Genomic DNA, 17,288 nt, shown 5'->3' on the forward strand with positions numbered 1-17,288 from the left:
AACAATACCTGGGGACTTTTAGAAACCAACACTTTCATGAGTAATGAGAGTACATTAAATTTGCTTTGAAAATGTAATTGCAAACCGTTACTTTCAAGTATATTGAATGTGGGGGGGAAATCAGTCAGTTTACAACACCACCTAGTGGCAGAGTTCATTAACTCTTGGATCACACTATTCAACAGTGGAACAAGAGCAGTGAACATTTTCAGGTTCCTCTCACAAAGAACATTCAGCAACAGGTCCTTTTTTAAGTTAGTAAGAATATGGCTAACTTTTGTTTTAGTCACTTCTGCTTGCTTTACTTTTGCTTAATCGGTGGCATTTTTGTTTAATCAATAGCTGGAGCGAGTTAGCCAACTGTGAGGGAGCTGAATTAAGATGAGGACAAAAGCAGTCCTAAACCCATTGCTGTTTTCTCACGTTTTTGGGCTCAACAACCCCCCTAACTGAGAACCAGTCCTCCCAGTGCTCACTGTTTAAACACAAATACTCACTGAATCAAATAATTGGACTGAAAAGAATGTAAATCATAATTCTTTTTAACTGTTTTTGTTGTGAAAAAGGTTCTGATGGGTGGAATATCTTTTTAAACTGCAAGTTACTGTATTTAAATGTCAGTTCTAAATATTTTTTCTATAGAATAACAATTATTTCTGTAGCATGATTTCTATGCAGTTTCTTTGAAGTAAACTGGATTGTTTACATCAGTACCCACCATCTGCCTATAGGTGACACCTAACATCATTATTGTAATGCTTTGTACCACTTCACATGTACCAGAATATGTTTGCAAACAAACCTATAGAACAACTAGAACATGGCATCACTGTATGAATGCTCTGTGGTCTCCTGTTTTGCTTCACAATCCAATTCCTCATATCGCCACTGCATAGAGACAGTAGGCGTTGTAATGTATTATCACATTCACAGTGAAATATTAACCATAATTTACTGTTCCACAATTTCCTTCAAAGTTTTGAAGCTAACAGAAGATGTCCAAAAGTTGAAATGTGTTATTACCTTTATCTTTCTGTAGTTTGATATATTGTTGAGATGGTTTGGACTGCAAACAGGGTAAAATAGGTAATCCAGAAAGTGTACACTTCAAAGAGTATCAGCACCATCTGACCTCGGGACTGTTTTTGCCATGATGATTTAATCATGGTGAGTGCCACACACAAGCATTAGAATGAGATTTGTATTTTCCTGCCACAGATTTACACCATTACATTAGCCAACAGTAAACCAAGAGATACAGCTTTTCCAACAACTTCAAAGCCCCAGTGATGCCCTTTAATTCGAGTAAATAGCTACAATTATTCAGATTACAGCAGCAAACACAATAGCTATAGATGGGAAAAATTCGTGATTTTAAATTTCTAATACTGACAAAAAATATTAAATTTGGAATTAACTGTACCAAACTAGTAATTGTGTAACTACTGGCACAGGCTGGGAGAGTTGACCAAACTGTGATTTTAAGTATATAACATAAGTGATGGGGTAATCCGATTGACTAAAAATGGAGCATTGAAGGCATAGATAAATTTCACACATTCTTAGATTAGGGTTTGACGCATAAACACCGGCTGGACTGGTTGGGCTGAATGGCCTCTTTCTGTGCCGTATATCCTACGTAATCCTATGAAGTCCAAATGCAGTACAGCTTAAACTAATGTGATTTTTTGCTTTTGTCAGTTCTCCTAATAGTTATAAAGAATATTTCTGCATGGTTTATTCACCAGAATGATACCAGGGCTCACGGAGTTAATTTATGAGGATAGGTTGCATAAACTTGCCTTGTATTCCTTTGAGTATAGGAGATTGAGGTGTGATCTGATTGATTTGTTAAAAGGAAATGATAAGGTAGAGACATAGGCCGGAATTTTCATGGTGCCGTGTATGGTGGAGGCGGGTCGAGAGTAAAAGTGGAAATAAATTGGAGCGAGTTGGGAACCTGCCTCCTCGCGCCTTTAACTCGGGCGCGTTTGCCAGCGTGGCAGCGATCCAAACTGCGGAGGCGGGCAACCTAATTTAGCTCATTAATAACTTGTTGTCAGACTCTTAACCTTGTTTTTAACCAGACCTTTTGCATTTCACTGCATGACCATGGGAATCATGTAACTCGGGAACTACGTCTGTCAAGCGGAGGCGGAAGTTCAGTGGCCATTGATCGAGATCATTAATACAGAGCGTGGAAAGTACGATAAATACCGCTACCTGCTTACTTTCCTAAGAGAAATGCTGTTGCTGAGTGCATTTTCAGCACAGATCTAGGTGTCTACACTTTGCAAGTCTTTTGTGCAAATTCAAAAACCACTCGCACCTCATTGCTACTACCTATCACACCATTGACAAATTGCTTCTCTAATCTCTACTTGACCTGCCATCTATTACATCAGCATGGGTGCCGATTATACTGTCTCACCTTGGTCCTCAGAATCGGACCAGGATGAGCCCCAACACCAGCAGCACCAACAACAACACCACCAACCTTCTCCTCAATGACCTGGTGCACCACCGAACAGAGGACATCAGCGTAGGGCTGCACCGTGCCGGAGGCGATACCTCCAACAGGGTATACAGGTAGAGGATGAGCTTGCTCAACATGACTGAGCTTAAGCCTCCTTTGGCACTGCTGCAATCACGCCAGGTCATCGCCGACATTTGCAGCTTGCTGGAATAAGACCTGCAGCCTAGAGGACCTGGTGGACACGCCTTACCAGTGGCTGTCAAAGTTACCAGTGCTCTCAACTTCTTCACCTCAGGCTCTTTCCAGGGATCTGCAGCAGACGTTTGTGGCATCTTGCAGTCGGCCGCCCACAGATGCATCGCACAGGTCACCAATGCCCTGTTTGACAAGTCAGCGAATTATATCAACTTTGCCACTGATGACGCCAGTGTTACTCAGCGGGCGCTGGGCTTTGCCGCTCTGGCTGACTTCCCACAGGTGCAGGGCGTCATCGACTGCACGTGTAGCCATCAGGGCAGCCCGTCATCACCCAGGTGCTTTTGTCAACCACAAGGGCTTCCACTTTCTTCATGTGCAGCTGGTCTGCAACCATAGGAAGAACATCATGCATGTGTGCGCCAAATACCCTGGCAGCTGTCATGACTCTTGTCATGCGCCAGTCCACCCTCCCTCAGCTGTTCGCACCTCCAAACAGACTTTCCAGCTGGCTGCTTGGAGACCAGCGCAATCCACTGAAGACATGGCACATGACACCCTTGAGGAGGCTAAGTACTGCAGCCGAGGAGCATTATACTGGGAGTCACATGTCCACCAGATGTGTCATGGAGCAAACAATAGGCATGCTGAAAATGTGCTTCAGATGCCTTGAGGAGCACTTCAGTATGCACCAGCCAGGGTCTCCAGAATCAGTGTCGACTGCTGCACACTGCACAACAGAGCGCAGCAATGAGGATTAGTGCTGCATGAGGAGCAAGGCTTTGAGTGCACAGCCTGAGGAGGAGCATCAGCTGAAAGGTGAGGAGGAGGAGCAGGAGGAACCTGAGGAGCAGATGCCACCAGTACACGAGCACATTGCTGCCCGAGAGGCCAGATTTACTTACCCTCCTGCATTATACCCATATGGCTGCCACATGCTGTGCCAGGTACCCTGCACCCACCCCCCCTCCCCCGCAACAACATCATAATGCATCCCTACAACGACCAAGCCATTCTTTTCACACTGATCCCCATTGCTAGAGGTAACTTTATGTCTCACCATTCACTCCAACTCATTAAGCCACTTCCAAAGTAGCAGACAAAATTGGGCATGACCGGAAAGTGGTGAAAATAAACAGTTTTATCTGTGACATAAGAGTAACAGAACCTTAACAGAAACGCTTCTTTAAACACCCATGTGCTTACTCTTGTGCATCTACTTGTGTGTCATCTTTTGTTTAGGCGTGCATCTACGAGGTGTTATGCCTGTAGCTTCAGCAGAGGTAGAGGCAGGCTGCTCTCTTCCCTGCTGCGACTGCGTAGACACTCTTGGCGGACGTCCCCTGGGTTTTGGAGCTTCTGATGGCCCCGCCAAAGTCTGCTCCTCCTGCGACTGTGTAGGGGCAGACTCGGCCATCATGATCCCAGGAGGCATCTGGGGCTCTGACTGAGGGGGAGGCAATGAGGGAGAAGTGTGAGCATTTTGAGAGAAGCCCCCACTTCCATGTCTCCTCTCACCATCATCCCTCTCATGGGCCACCTGCACTTCCTTGCTGGAGAGCACCTTGCTGCACAGCAGTGGGGCCATGAAGATCCAAGTCTACATTGACATCCCTCCTAGGGAGGAGGTCTTTAAGCCTCTGCCATCTGTTCTCAATAGATTGAATGTGCTCGTGAGTGGCGCTTTAGCTGCTCCATGCAGGTGGCCATCCTTTCCATGGAAGTGCCTACAGTCGCCATCGCCTGCGAGACAGTGATGCTCATGTTGGAGATGGACTCCTCCATTCTCTGCACACTTGCAGATATAGTAATCTGGGATGTAATGCTTAAGTTATCCACCAGATGGAGACAAATAGTAAGGGATCACAATTACCAGTGTTTTAAGGGAATGTCCTGGCACACCACTTATTAAGGTAGTGGCATTGCATTCTGGGTATGACTCAGAGGCTGATCCTCCATCTTAGCTGATCGTGCAGTAAGATATAGAAGTGCTTTGCCTGCAGCTGTAAAGCTATGTTCTCTGCTACATATGTATAATTAAAAAGTTAAGTTTTGGTTCCTGAAGTCTGGCTTATCACAGTTTCTGACCTTACCACTTGGATATCACATTTGGCAACGAGGCTGAACAGATCTCATCTTGAAGAAGGGAAAATAAAAGGAAAGCACTGAATCAAGAAATCATGGCTGCTATAGTAGGACAGCTCTCTGCTTTTGATGGTCAGACGCTGACATGGAAAGAATACTGTGAGTTGCTGGAGCATTTCTTTGTAGCAAATTATATAGTTGATGTTGGAAAAAGGTGAGCTATTTTGCTCACTTCCGTGGGAAGTCAGACATATAGTTTAATGAGAACCTTATGCAGTCCTGAAAAGCCTGGAGACGTACCATTTGCTAACTTAGTGGACTTGCTAAAGGAACATTTCAATCCCAGACCGAGTGAGATTGTAGAGCGTTTCAAATTTAATTCATGGAACAGGCAACCGGGAGAGACTGTATTGGATTATGTAGCGGTGTTGAGAAAACTGGCACACGATTGCAATTACGGGAACAGTTTGAAAGACATGCTGAGAGATAGGCTTGTTTGCGGGATAATGGATGCTCGAATGCAGAGGAGATTATTGTCCGAGACTGGGCTTACGTATGAAAAAGTGTTGGAACTTGCTCAATTAATAGAGACAGCTAACCGTGATGTACAAGAAATACAAGGTTCAGACTGGGCTACGACAAAGCAAGTTGGAGGTCCGGTTGTGCACAAGTTAAATATGAGTCAGAAACCACAACGTGAGCATGTAAAGGCATATTATAGATGCAATGGAGATCACCTGGCGAGGGAATGCAGGTTTCTGGAGGAAAAGTGCCACAAGTGTGGGGAAAAAAGGACATATAAAACATGCATGCCGAGCAAAAGCTACCCTGGAGGTATACAAACCTAAAGGGGGAGAAAAGCAAAACCTAGTAAGAGAAGTGAAAAAACAGGGAGCACATCACATCAGCGGAGAAGCTGAGAAAGAAGACGACGTGTTCATATTGCATAGTATGGTAGAGGACATTCCAAAAGAGGATCCTATCACTTTGCAACTGATAGTAAATGACTCTAAGGTGAACTTTGAGGTGGATACCGGATGTGGTGTTACCATAATGAACAGGGAAGAGTACTCAAAATTGTGGAACCGTGCAAAAGTTCCAGAGTTAAAGTCTTGCTCTATGAAGCTTAAAACCTATACCGGTGAACGAGTGGTGACATTGGGTACAGCTACTGTAACTGTGAAACACAGGGACACCGTGGAACAGCTACCTGTAGTTGTAGTATCGGGTTCTGGACCAAACTTGTTAGGTCGGGGCTGGATAAGAGAACTTAAATTAGATTGGGGAGCAATAAATCAACTAGAGGGAGGCAAACAATTGGCTTTGCAAGATGTGTTGATTGAACATGAGAACGTGTTTAAGGAAGAACTTGGAACATTTAATGGCCCCCCCAGCTAAGATTTATGTAGACAAGGAGGCACTGCCAAGGTTTTTTTAAACAACGACCTGTGCCGTATGCCATGAAACCAAAGGTAGAGGCTGAGCTTGACCGTCTTTTGAGAGAGAACACTCTGGAACCCGTGAAATGTTCAGAATGGGCAGCTCCCATTGTACCTGTTTTAAAACCGGACAATTCGGTAAGAATCTGTGGAGATTATAAATTGACAGTAAATAGGGTGTCTAAACTAGAACAGCATCCTATTCCTAAAACTGAGGATCTTTTTGCAAACCTGGCTGGAGGGAAGAAATTCACGAAGCTGGATATGAGTCATGCATACTTGCAGATTACGCTAGATGAGGAATCCAAGAAGTATGTAACCATAAATACACACAAGGGTTTGTTTACCTATAACCGTTTACCATTCGGTGTCTCACCTAGTCCAGCTATCTTCCAGAGGACTATCGAGGGTGTACTGCAAGGGATTTCACATGTTTCAATCTATCTGGATGACATTCTGGTGACTGGAAGAACCGACCCAGGAGCATCTGAGCACTCTGAGAGAGGTACTACAAAGATTGGATAAAGCTGGGTTACGGCTCAAGAGGAGTAAGTGCACTTTCCTTGGGAATGAGGCCGTGTTCCTGGGACATAGAGTGGACGCCACAGGGCTCCATCCAATCAAGGAGAAGGTACAAGCACTGCAGGAGGCCCCAGCTCCTACAAATGTGACTGAGTTAAAAGCTTACCTGGGACTGCTAAACTATTATAACAGGTTTTTACCAAACTTGTCAACCGTGTTAGCACCTCTTCACAAACTACTGCGCAAGGAGACACAGTGGCAGTGGGAAGAGGAACAGAGGGTTTCATTTGAACAGTCCAAGAAACTGATGCTGTCCTCGGATGTGCTGGTTCACTACAATGCAGAGAAAGACATCATTCTCTCTTGTGACGCTTCACCTTACGGGGTGGGGGCAGTTCTTTCACACAGCTTGGAAGATGGAACAGAAAGACCGATAGGGTTTATGTCTCGAACTCTGACCCCAGCGGAAAAAAACTATTCCCAGTTGGATAAAGAGGGATTAGCCGTAATGTTTGGGTTACAGAGGTTTCACAAGTACATATATGGCAGGAAATTCACCATATGCACTGATCATAAACCTCTTCTATCTCTTTTTAATGAGATGAAAGCAGTACCACAGATGGTGTCACCACGGATCCAGAGGTGGGCAGTGACATTAAGGGCATATGAGTATGTCATTGTTTACAAGGCGGGCAAGTACCATGGGAACGCAGATGCCTTGAGCCGTCTTCCACTACCAGGTACACCTATCCGTGTAGCTCCAGAAGACAGAGTTTTGATGTTGGAGGGCACGGATACGGCAATTGTGACCGCAGAACAAGTGAGGACATGGACAGGTAAAGATCCAGTACTGTCTAGAGTCCGAGAATATGTAATGAGGGGTTGGCCACAACATCCGGAAGGGACTGATTTCATACCTTACAGTGTCAGGAAGACAGAGCTGAGTGTGCAGGATGGTTGCGTGTTGTGGGGAGCTCGAGTGATTATTCCACAGCCAGCACGACAGTCTATCCTAGTGCAACTACATCAGTGTCATCCTGGAGTTTCGCGTATGAAAGCATTGGCAAGGAGTTACTTGTGGTGGCCAAAGCTAGATGAGGAGATAGAAAATCTTGTCAAGACATGCAGCACTTGTCAAGTACACAGGAAGGCACCAGCAGTGGCTCCACTCCACCCCTGGGAGTGGCCGGATAAACCATGGAGAAGATTACGTGTAGATTATGCGGGTCCATTCATGGGAAAGATGTTCCTCATAATCATTGATGCACATTCCAAATGGATGGATGTGTATCCTATAAATTCTGCTGCATCTACTGTTACTATAGACTGCCTGCGTAGGAGTTTTAGTAATCAAGGGATACTGGAAATCGTAGTAAGTGACAATGCCACGTGTTTTGTGAATACAGCAACAGAAGAGTTCATGAGAAACAATGGCATAGTGCACGTGACTTCAGCTCCATATCATCCGTCTTCAAATGGACTTGCGGAGAGAGCCATACAAACATTTAAGGAGATGATGAAAAAAAGTGCGGAAGGGAGTTTGGCAGCAAAGGTGTCACGAGTTCTGTTCAGCTACAGAATAACACCTCAATCTACCACAGGACTCTCTCCTGCTGAGTTGTTGTTAGGACATCGACTACGCTCCACTCTTGACCTGGTTCACCCAGATCTAAAAAGGAGGGTGGAAAACTGACAAATCAAACAAAAGGAGAACCATGACAGAAGGACAAAGAGCCGCAGTTTTGGAGAAGGTGATGCGGTCCTTACCAGGAATTTCAGTTATGGTCCAAAATGGATTCCGGGCGTCATAGACTCAGTGACCGGTCCAGTTTCATATACGGTCATGGTGGGAACTGGTCAGGTAGTACGCAGACATATGGATCAGATACTGACCAGACAAAGGGAAATCGAACTGGAGGTTCCAGAGGAAATGTTGGAGGACAAGTTGGTCCCCAGTTATCCAAATGCGTTGGTGGTACCAACACCACGAACAGAGCCAGTTATACCTGGACCCCTTCATCAAGAGGAAACCATCGTAGCAGAGTCAGATACTCTGAGTACTGCTCAGGAGCAGCAGGTGGCTCTACCACAACCAAGCAGGGACTTGACTGTAAGACGTTCACCAAGGACTCACAAGCCGCCAGAGAGATTGATCACGACCTGCTAGATTCGTTCAGTATGGACTATCGTTAAAGAAGTTTCCTTATGGACTTTTTAAGAATGTTGTTAAGAAATTATTGTAAACATAAGGGGGGGGGATATAGTAATCTGGGATGTAATGCTTAAGTTATCCACCAGATGGAGACAAATAGTAAGGGATCACAATTACCAGTGTTTTAAGGGAATGTCCTGGCACACCACTTATTAAGGTAGTGGCATTGCATTCTGGGTATGACTCGGAGGTTGATCCTCCATCTTAGCTGATCGTGCAGTAAGATATAGAAGTGCTTTGCCTGCAGCTGTAAAGCTATGTTCTCTGCTACATATGTATAATTAAAAAGTTAAGTTTTGGTTCCTGAAGTCTGGCTTATCACAGTTTCTGACCTTACCACTCGGATATCACAGCAGACATCGTAGTCGCAAAACCTGTTGGAGCCTCCTGCACTTCTTGCTGCACCTCCAGGAACACCCTCTTTCTGGATGGCCCCTAAGGCTCAGCGTCTGCATGCAGCTGAGCAGAGCTGGGAGCGTCCTGCACCCTCTGGCGAGGAGTCTCCACTGCTCTCCCTGTCTCCACCATCTCCTCTTGCTCACTTGTGAGACACCAGGTGACAACACGACTCTATGTCACGTAAGACCCACCGAGGTGTACGTATCTGTGCTGGTGCTGGGTGCGCTTAGGTCTGGTGACGGTGCACCCTCAGAGGCTGGAGGCTCCTCTGAGGAGTCGTCTTCCTCTTCCACCTGGACAGGGGGGGTGGGGGGGGAGGTTCTTGATGGACCTCTGGGAGAGTAAAGAAATTATTTAGAAATGTCATACCGAGAATGGGTACCGATACCATTATGCACATGATGAACATTCACTGGCTGCTGATACCAGTCCCCATGAGTGACTGCTATATGCCATGTGGCTGTATGAGATGTAATTCTGTCACCAGGTTGCTGAGAGGTCCCCCTCTCTCCATCTCCCACCACCAGCTGCTCTGCAACTCCGGAGACCTCCAGGGTGACCTCTACCGGAGTCAACATGGCGAATGATGGCGGGCCACCTCTGGTTCTCTCCCTCTTATTGTGGGCTCTCTTCACTTGCAAGGAGGGAAAGAAGAGATGTTTGAGTGAGAGTGGTGGCATGAGTGTAAGGAATGTGTGGGTTACATCTTTAGAGGGTGACTATGAGGGACTGTGGTGCCAATGCCAAAGTTCTAATGCAAAGCAGCCTCCTTGTATGGTGTTAGTTGGTATGATTGCATTAGGAAGAGGGTGAGTTTGAGCGGTAGTTAGTCAGATGGGAATGTGATTATGTAGATAGAGAGAGAGGGATGGGTGGACATGCAAGGTATGTTGTTGTGAGTAAGGATGTGCAGGAGTAGGCTTGGGAAGGCAGACTGATGGGGATATGATGAGAGGCCCAGCAGGATGAAGGCGACTGTGGCTTTGCACTCACGTTTCCTGATCTAATGAGATCATTTGAAGTGCTTCCGGCACTGCACCCAGGTCATCCTCACAACATCCCTGCTGTTGACCTTCTCTGCTATCTCCAGCCAGGCTCTTTTGGTCTCTTGCGCCCATCAGAGGAAGAGGACCTCCCTGCATCCTCTGACTCCCTCCGCAAGAATATGTAGGGAGTCATCTGAGAACCTGGGTGCAGCCCTCTGCCTCTGTGAAGCCATGTGTGCAAGACTGAGCAGTAAGCAGATGCTGAAATGCACTGCCTGCACACTCCTAGATGAACCTTCAAATGGAATGTGGCCAAGGCTGCTTTGAATATTCTGGCTGGAAATGAGTCATCGATGATGTCATCAGACCTGCACCATTTAATAGGGCAGGGTAGCATGCAGGCCTGCCTTAATATGCGTCATTAAGGGAAACATAGAAACATAGAAGATAGGAGCAGGAGTAGGCCATTCGGCCCTTCGAGCCTGCTCCGCCATTCAATGCGATCATGGCTGCTCATCCAATTTCAGTACCCGGTCCCTGCTTTCTCCCCATACCCCTGGATCCCTTTAGCCTTAAGAAATATATCCAACTCCTCCTTGAATATATTTACTGAATTGGCTTCTACTGCCTTTTGTGATAGAGAATTCCACAGGTTCACCACTCTCTGGGTGAAGAAATTCCTCCTCATTTCTGTCCTAAATGGCCTACCCCTTATCCTTAGACTGTGACCCCTGGTTCTGGACTCCCTGACCATCGGGAACATCATTCCTGCATCTAGTCTGTCCAGTCCTGTCAGAATTTTATAAGTTTCAATGAGATCCCCTCTCATTCTTCTAAACTCCAGCGAGTACAAGCCCAATCGACCCAATCTCTCCTCATACGTCATTCCTGCCATCTCAGGTATCAGCCTGGTGAATCTTCACTGAACTCCTTCCATGGCAAGAACATCCTTCCTCAGATAAGGCGACCAAAACTGCACACAATACTCGAGATGTGGTTTCACCAAGGCCCTGTACAACTGCAGCAAGACATCCTTGTTCCTGTACTCAAACCCTCTCGCTACGAAGGCCAACATACCATTTGCCTTCTTAACCGCCTGCTGCAGCTGCATGCTTACCTTCAGTGACTGGTGCACAAGGACACCCAGGTCTCCTTGCACTTCTCCTTCTCCCAATCTATTGCCATTCAGATAATAATATGCCTTCCTGTTTTTGCCACCAAAGTGGATAACCTCACATTTATCCACGTTATATTGCATCTGCCATGCTTTTGCCCAATCACCCAACCTGTCCAAATCATCCTGGAGTTTCTCGGCATCCTCCTCACAGCACACACACACCCACCCAGCTTTGTGTCGTCTGCAAATTTGGAGATATTACATCTAGTTCCCTTGTCTAGATCATTAATATATATTGTGAATAGCTGGGGTCCAAGGACCGATCCCTGCGGTACCCCACTAGTCACTGCCTGCCACTCGGAAAAAGACCCGTTTATTCCAACTCTTTGCTTTCTGTCTGCCAACCAGTTCTCTATCCAAGTCAATACCTTGCCCCCAATCCCATGTGCCTTAACTTTACATGCTAATCTCTTATGTGGGATCTTATCAAAATCCTTCTGAAAGTCCAGATACACCACATTCACTGCTTCTCCCTTATCTATTTTACCAGTTACATCCTCAAAAAATTCCAGTAGGTTAGTCAAGCACCTTTTGTAAATCCATGTTGACTTTGTCCGATCCCGTCACTGTTTTCCAAGTGCTCTGCTATTACATCTTTTATAATGGACTCTAGCATTTTCCCCACCACCGATGTCAGGCTTACCGGTCTGTAATTCCCCGTTTTCTCTCTACCACCTTTAGTATCAGTAAAGATCACCTGTTTCATTCCAAGAAAGTCGCTCTGAGGAGCGCGATGAAAAGAAGAACAGGGTCCCAAACCGCCACGCCGATCGCCTGCACCCGACCCACCCAGGTAATTCAAATTCCGGACATCGAAACTGTTTTGTCTGGTAGGAGAACCAAGAACAAGGGAATATAATCTTAAAATTAGAGGCAGGCCATTCAGGAGCAAAATCAGGAAGCACCTTTTCACACAAAGGGCAGTAGAAATTTGTAACACTCTTTCCCCCAAAAGGCTGTGGATGCTGGAGGACAATTGGAGCTTTCAAGACTGAGATGGATGATTTTTGAGAGGTAAGGGTATAAAGGAATATGGAGCAATGGAGTGGAGGTGCAGATCAGCCATGATCTAATTGAAAGACTGAGCAGGCTCAAGGTGTTAACTAGCCTACTACTATACCTAATGTTCCTATGTATAGGAGACTAAGGATTGGTTAAAGCAGTCAGGAGTTTCTTGCTCTTTGACCAACTCTCAAACTTCCAGTCCACTATAAAATGCACTGGGACATTTACTCACACCATGTTTTCTTGACTGTTGAGTAAAAATTTACATTCTGCTTGTCCAGTCAGTAAAGATCACCTGTTTCATTCCAAGAACAAGTGAAACAATCTTGATTCTGCAGAACGCCACAGCTCCTTGGGTATACTGTAGGTAGGATCTAAAAAAGCTGATCTGTAAAATAAATGCCTCCCAAGCCAGCATTTATTTTGATGTTTTTCAGTTTTTTTTCAGCAGATAATTTCAGGAATAGATTATTTGCATGGGTCACTCTACTGCCTCTGCTCTTCATCAGTGGGTCTGTGCTAATTATGAGCCAAATATGAACTCGAGAAAAAGGTGCTTCTCCAGCGTGAAACCTCCGATATGCTACAATGAATGAAAATATTTTCAATAGGCAGGCATCAGAGCCTCTGCATGTACATTGGGAAATGCCTCTGGAATGTTTAAAATGGTAGGATTTTGCCAATTGTGCTGCTTCATATCCCAGTAGGCTTTTTTTTAAAATTACTTTTCAGATCTACATTGTACAAATGGCTACTGGGCAGAAAAGTAACTGACCAAGACAATCTGAAAGAGTAAAAGATGCCTGCGAAGAAAGCAAAAGATCCTAAACCAGCTAAGGAGCCACAGGCAAACTCCTGGGAGCCAGGACTGCTGGCAGCTCAGATTGAAGAGGTGAGTTTAACATTCAACTTTTCATTTCAGTCACTGATGGAGCACAGCACCACTTAAGATGCTTTCAAAACCACGTGCCCTATTCTTACCGGGGGCATTACAGCGTGAGTGTTAAAAACCATGTTGTTGTCCAAAATCTTTTGCTTTACCTTCCTGGAACTCTAGGTTACAGTGAATGTAAATAGAGCAAACAAAAGTGGCAGCATCTATGTTAAAACCCACATTCTAGTTTCTGTAATAATGCAAATTAGAACCCATATAATTTGAAGTCATCACATTCTGCAGATTAAGGAATGAGTCTCACCATCAGTACTTGTTCACTCTCTTTTGCCAATTAAGTTCTAATTTGTACATCTGCCCTCTTGCTTATTTTAAAAGAAATTATTTACTTAAACAGTGGATGCTGTGACATAATCAGGAGTTCCGTGTTGGGATGATTACCAAGTTAACATCTGTAGAGATACAGACTAGGATTTTCCCTCCTGTCATTCATAGTTTATGGGATAAGATTCTGCCCACATGCATCAAAGTATCAAAGCTTCAGCTTCAAATATAGAGGCTTGTTCTTCTCCCTTGCAGTGTTGACCTCAGTGATCTCATACTAAGATTAACTCTCAATTTTTAAAAAGGGTGAGTGATGCTGGTATAATTTATTTATTTACATGCTAAATCTGAAGCGTTCACTTAATGTTTTAAAGTGCAGAATAATTTCAAATTCTAAGAATAATTTTGGTGCCCTGTTCAATTTACCTTTTTTAATTGATGGGGATATTTTATTGACTGTTCCCAAAACTATTGTCATCACAAATGGTGAACTTATCTTAAAATTATCGGGGCCAAATTTCTGTGCCCCTTCTGCCACATACCTACCACACCTCTGGCAGGTGTGCACCAAAACTGGGAATTAGGCTGGGACCTGGATGTACCAAGTTCCAACCTTACACTGGGGATTCCATGGGGCCTTGTCAGCGGGCGGAGTTCCCGTCTACCCCTTTAAGGCCAGTAAAGTAGGAGGGGGCAGGAATCCTGAAGGCAGGAGTTTCCACGACCACGGCCGGCGCATCATTGACAGCAGTACGGCTGGTGAGACTCAGTATACCAGGCTGCCGAATGGCGGTTGTGGGGCCTCAGCCTAGGATTGTGGCCTGTGCCCCCAAAGATTAATAGCAAGTGGAATTTTTAAATATTTTACAAAGGGGTCTAAGGGACCTCCCTGACCGGCTGTTCTACCACCTCAGATGTCACGGTCAGCACCCAATATCCACCCCTAGTGACGCTGGCCCCTGCCATTATCATGCAAATAAAAGGATCTCCACAAAGTTTAATGGAGTCAGTGAGGTGCTAATGAGACAAGTATATGCAGAAAAGATGGGTCCAGAGGAGGTGTAAATGGTTTCAGCAGAATAGCAGAGGAGGAGGGAAGCACGGAAAATCTGGCAAAGCTGGAAAGGCTCCCGTGGCAAGGGAGAAAGGCAGATAGACCCAATGGGTGCAGTCCACCCTGCCTGCTGTGTGCCGATAGGGGATCCCCATGTCAAGCACCAGCCCACATCACCTCCACTCACAGTGGTTCTGGTGCAGCTATTGACAGCACCTGCTGTCTGAGAGGAAATGGGAGCAGTGAATAAGATCTAAAGTTGTTAAACGTGATGTTAAGGTCGGAAGGCTGTAAAGTGCCTAGTAGAAAGATGAGGTATTATTCCTTGAACCTGCGATTCATTGGAACAGTGTAGTAGGGCAAGGCCAGAGAGGTGGGAGTGGGATGGAGAACTAAAGTGGCAAGTGACCGGAAGTTAAGAGTCACTCTTGCAGACTGAACGGAGGTGTTCAGCAAAGCGATCATCCAATCTGCGTTTGGTCACCCCAATGTAGAGGAGACTGCATTGTGAGCAGCAAATAGAGTATACTATATTGGATGAAGTACAAGTAAATCACTGTCTAACCCAGGAGGAATATTTGGGGCCCTGGACGGTGGGAAGGGAGAAAATGAAAGGGCAGGTGTTGCATCTCCTGCACTTGCATGGGAAGCTGTCGGGGCAAGGGAAGCAGATGTTGGGGGTGAATAAAGAGAGGACCAAGATGTCACGGAGGGAACGGTCCCTTCGGAATGCTGAAAGCCAAGGGGAGGGGAATATGTGTTTGGTGGTGGCATCGCGCTGGACGTGGTGGAAATAGTGGAGGATGATCCATTGAATGCAGAGTGGAAGGTGAAGACGAAAGATCCTATCATGTTTCTGGGAGGGAGGAGAAGGGGTAAGGGTGGAAGTACAGGAAATGGGAAGTATGGTACTGAGAGGCTGAAGCGCTCTGTCTGCTTGAGGGAGCATAGAAGGAAGAGGCTTATGAAAAGCAAATGGGGAGAGGTAAATGATGACAAAAATTTCAACTTTATTTTGGCACTGTTTTACCTGGTGTTGCAGGGCCATTGGAAGCCAGCTATCTATTTTACAGTTGGTGAGACGATAGAGAATGAGATTTTCTTGGCTGCTCTCTCTGCAGCTATCAACGTGCCACTACGTAAGCTCTTCAGTATCATTTCTTGGGAAGGAACAATGAAGCAGGTATGTGCATGCTAATATAATATGTTGTGTTATTTATTCAGTGTTGTCAACTTCTTAAAAAAAGTACAAATAAATAACAAAAGAAAAAAGCTCAGTGGCCCAGAAACATTAGCAATCTTGTATTTCCAGTTAGAAGGTTGCAAATCTGAATCTTAGTCTTAACTAACATTTGAACTTGTCTGCTTTCAGTAGTCAGTTTAGTAAGTTCTGACAGCAGATGAAGTGCCTTGGTGGCATAGTGTCCCTCTTTGTGGAGGAGAGGGAAGCATCAGGAAGAAAGACCAACAATGTTAATCCTACTCCGTAAAAGGCACGCCTCCTGTCAGTCAATCAATAGCATAGATCGGTGGGGGAGTGGGTGATTTAGTGGATTAACACACTGTCCTTTCACCTCTAATTTACATCCTGACCCAGTCTGGGCTAACTGTAAGAATGCTTCCTAAAAGGAGTTAGAGTTGTCTGTTAGAAATTAGGGGACCTAAAATGTATATGCTTATGTGATGAAATTGTGACGTGAATAATACTGTGTTTAGATGATTATTAGAACTTGAGACAAAACTGTCTCTTCAGACTAGTATTAGAATAACTGGATAGATGCTTGGAATTTGCTTATGTTTTTGGATCCCTGCGGGTGTTATAACATTCTGCACCATAGCAGTCACATATGACCTTGCTTCCCAGGCTAGCTATCTGCTGTTTGTAAGTTAGGATTTCGACTTTGTTTAATGTATTTTTAATTTGACCAACTATGGCCCAATGCCTATGTTTCTTCCATTACTGCTAATAGCCATATTATAATGCTAAGTTAGGATTTTGACTTTGTTTAACAAAACTGCTTTAAAATGCGTAAGTTAACCAGTGTGTGAGAATAGAATAGAGGACATCTTTGGGAATTTAATGATTCATTCCATGCTACAATAGTCTGATAATGGAATGAAATACTGTAGTAAGTTTTGCACAGCTAAGCTGCATGAACAGCTTGAACATAAATAACTGATAACAAGTAGCTATGAACATCTGAAGGCTGAGAATGGCATGTCTGACTCCAAACTTGGGAGGATAAGGAGTGATAAGAGGAATTCAGATGGATGGGCCTTCAGAATGTATAAACAGGAAAGACATGAGGGAAGAGCATGAGACCCCTTAGGGGAGGGCTTTCATCTGAAGACAAAGAACTCGACACACCATTGGGCATCTTGGTTTAAGAGGAACCCTTACAGGTTAAATGGTCTTGTCAATATTCTATCCCAGGTCCACCCCTAAAAAAGGGTATAAGAGAAAGACCTGAAAAGCCCTTAGTGCAGACGGTGCAATGAAAAGTTTCCGTGAGTGGATCGAT

General features: G+C 45.0%; 1 protein-coding gene across 1 annotated transcript in view; it reads left to right on the forward strand.

Annotated features, from left to right (window-relative positions):
* spag17 (sperm associated antigen 17) overlaps positions 1-17,288 on the forward strand; it is a 348,837-nt gene that overhangs the window by 2,523 nt on the left and 329,026 nt on the right. The window contains 2 exon segments of the mRNA XM_086006806.1: positions 13,229-13,388; positions 15,809-15,949. Coding sequence (XP_085862932.1) covers positions 13,296-13,388; positions 15,809-15,949 — 234 coding nt within the window. The 5' untranslated portion in view covers positions 13,229-13,295.

The sequence above is a fragment of the Somniosus microcephalus genome, chromosome 14, assembly GCF_052327205.1.
Source record: "Somniosus microcephalus isolate GS21.2 chromosome 14, FLI_Smic_1.0, whole genome shotgun sequence".
Taxonomy (NCBI): Eukaryota; Metazoa; Chordata; class Chondrichthyes; order Squaliformes; family Somniosidae; genus Somniosus; species Somniosus microcephalus.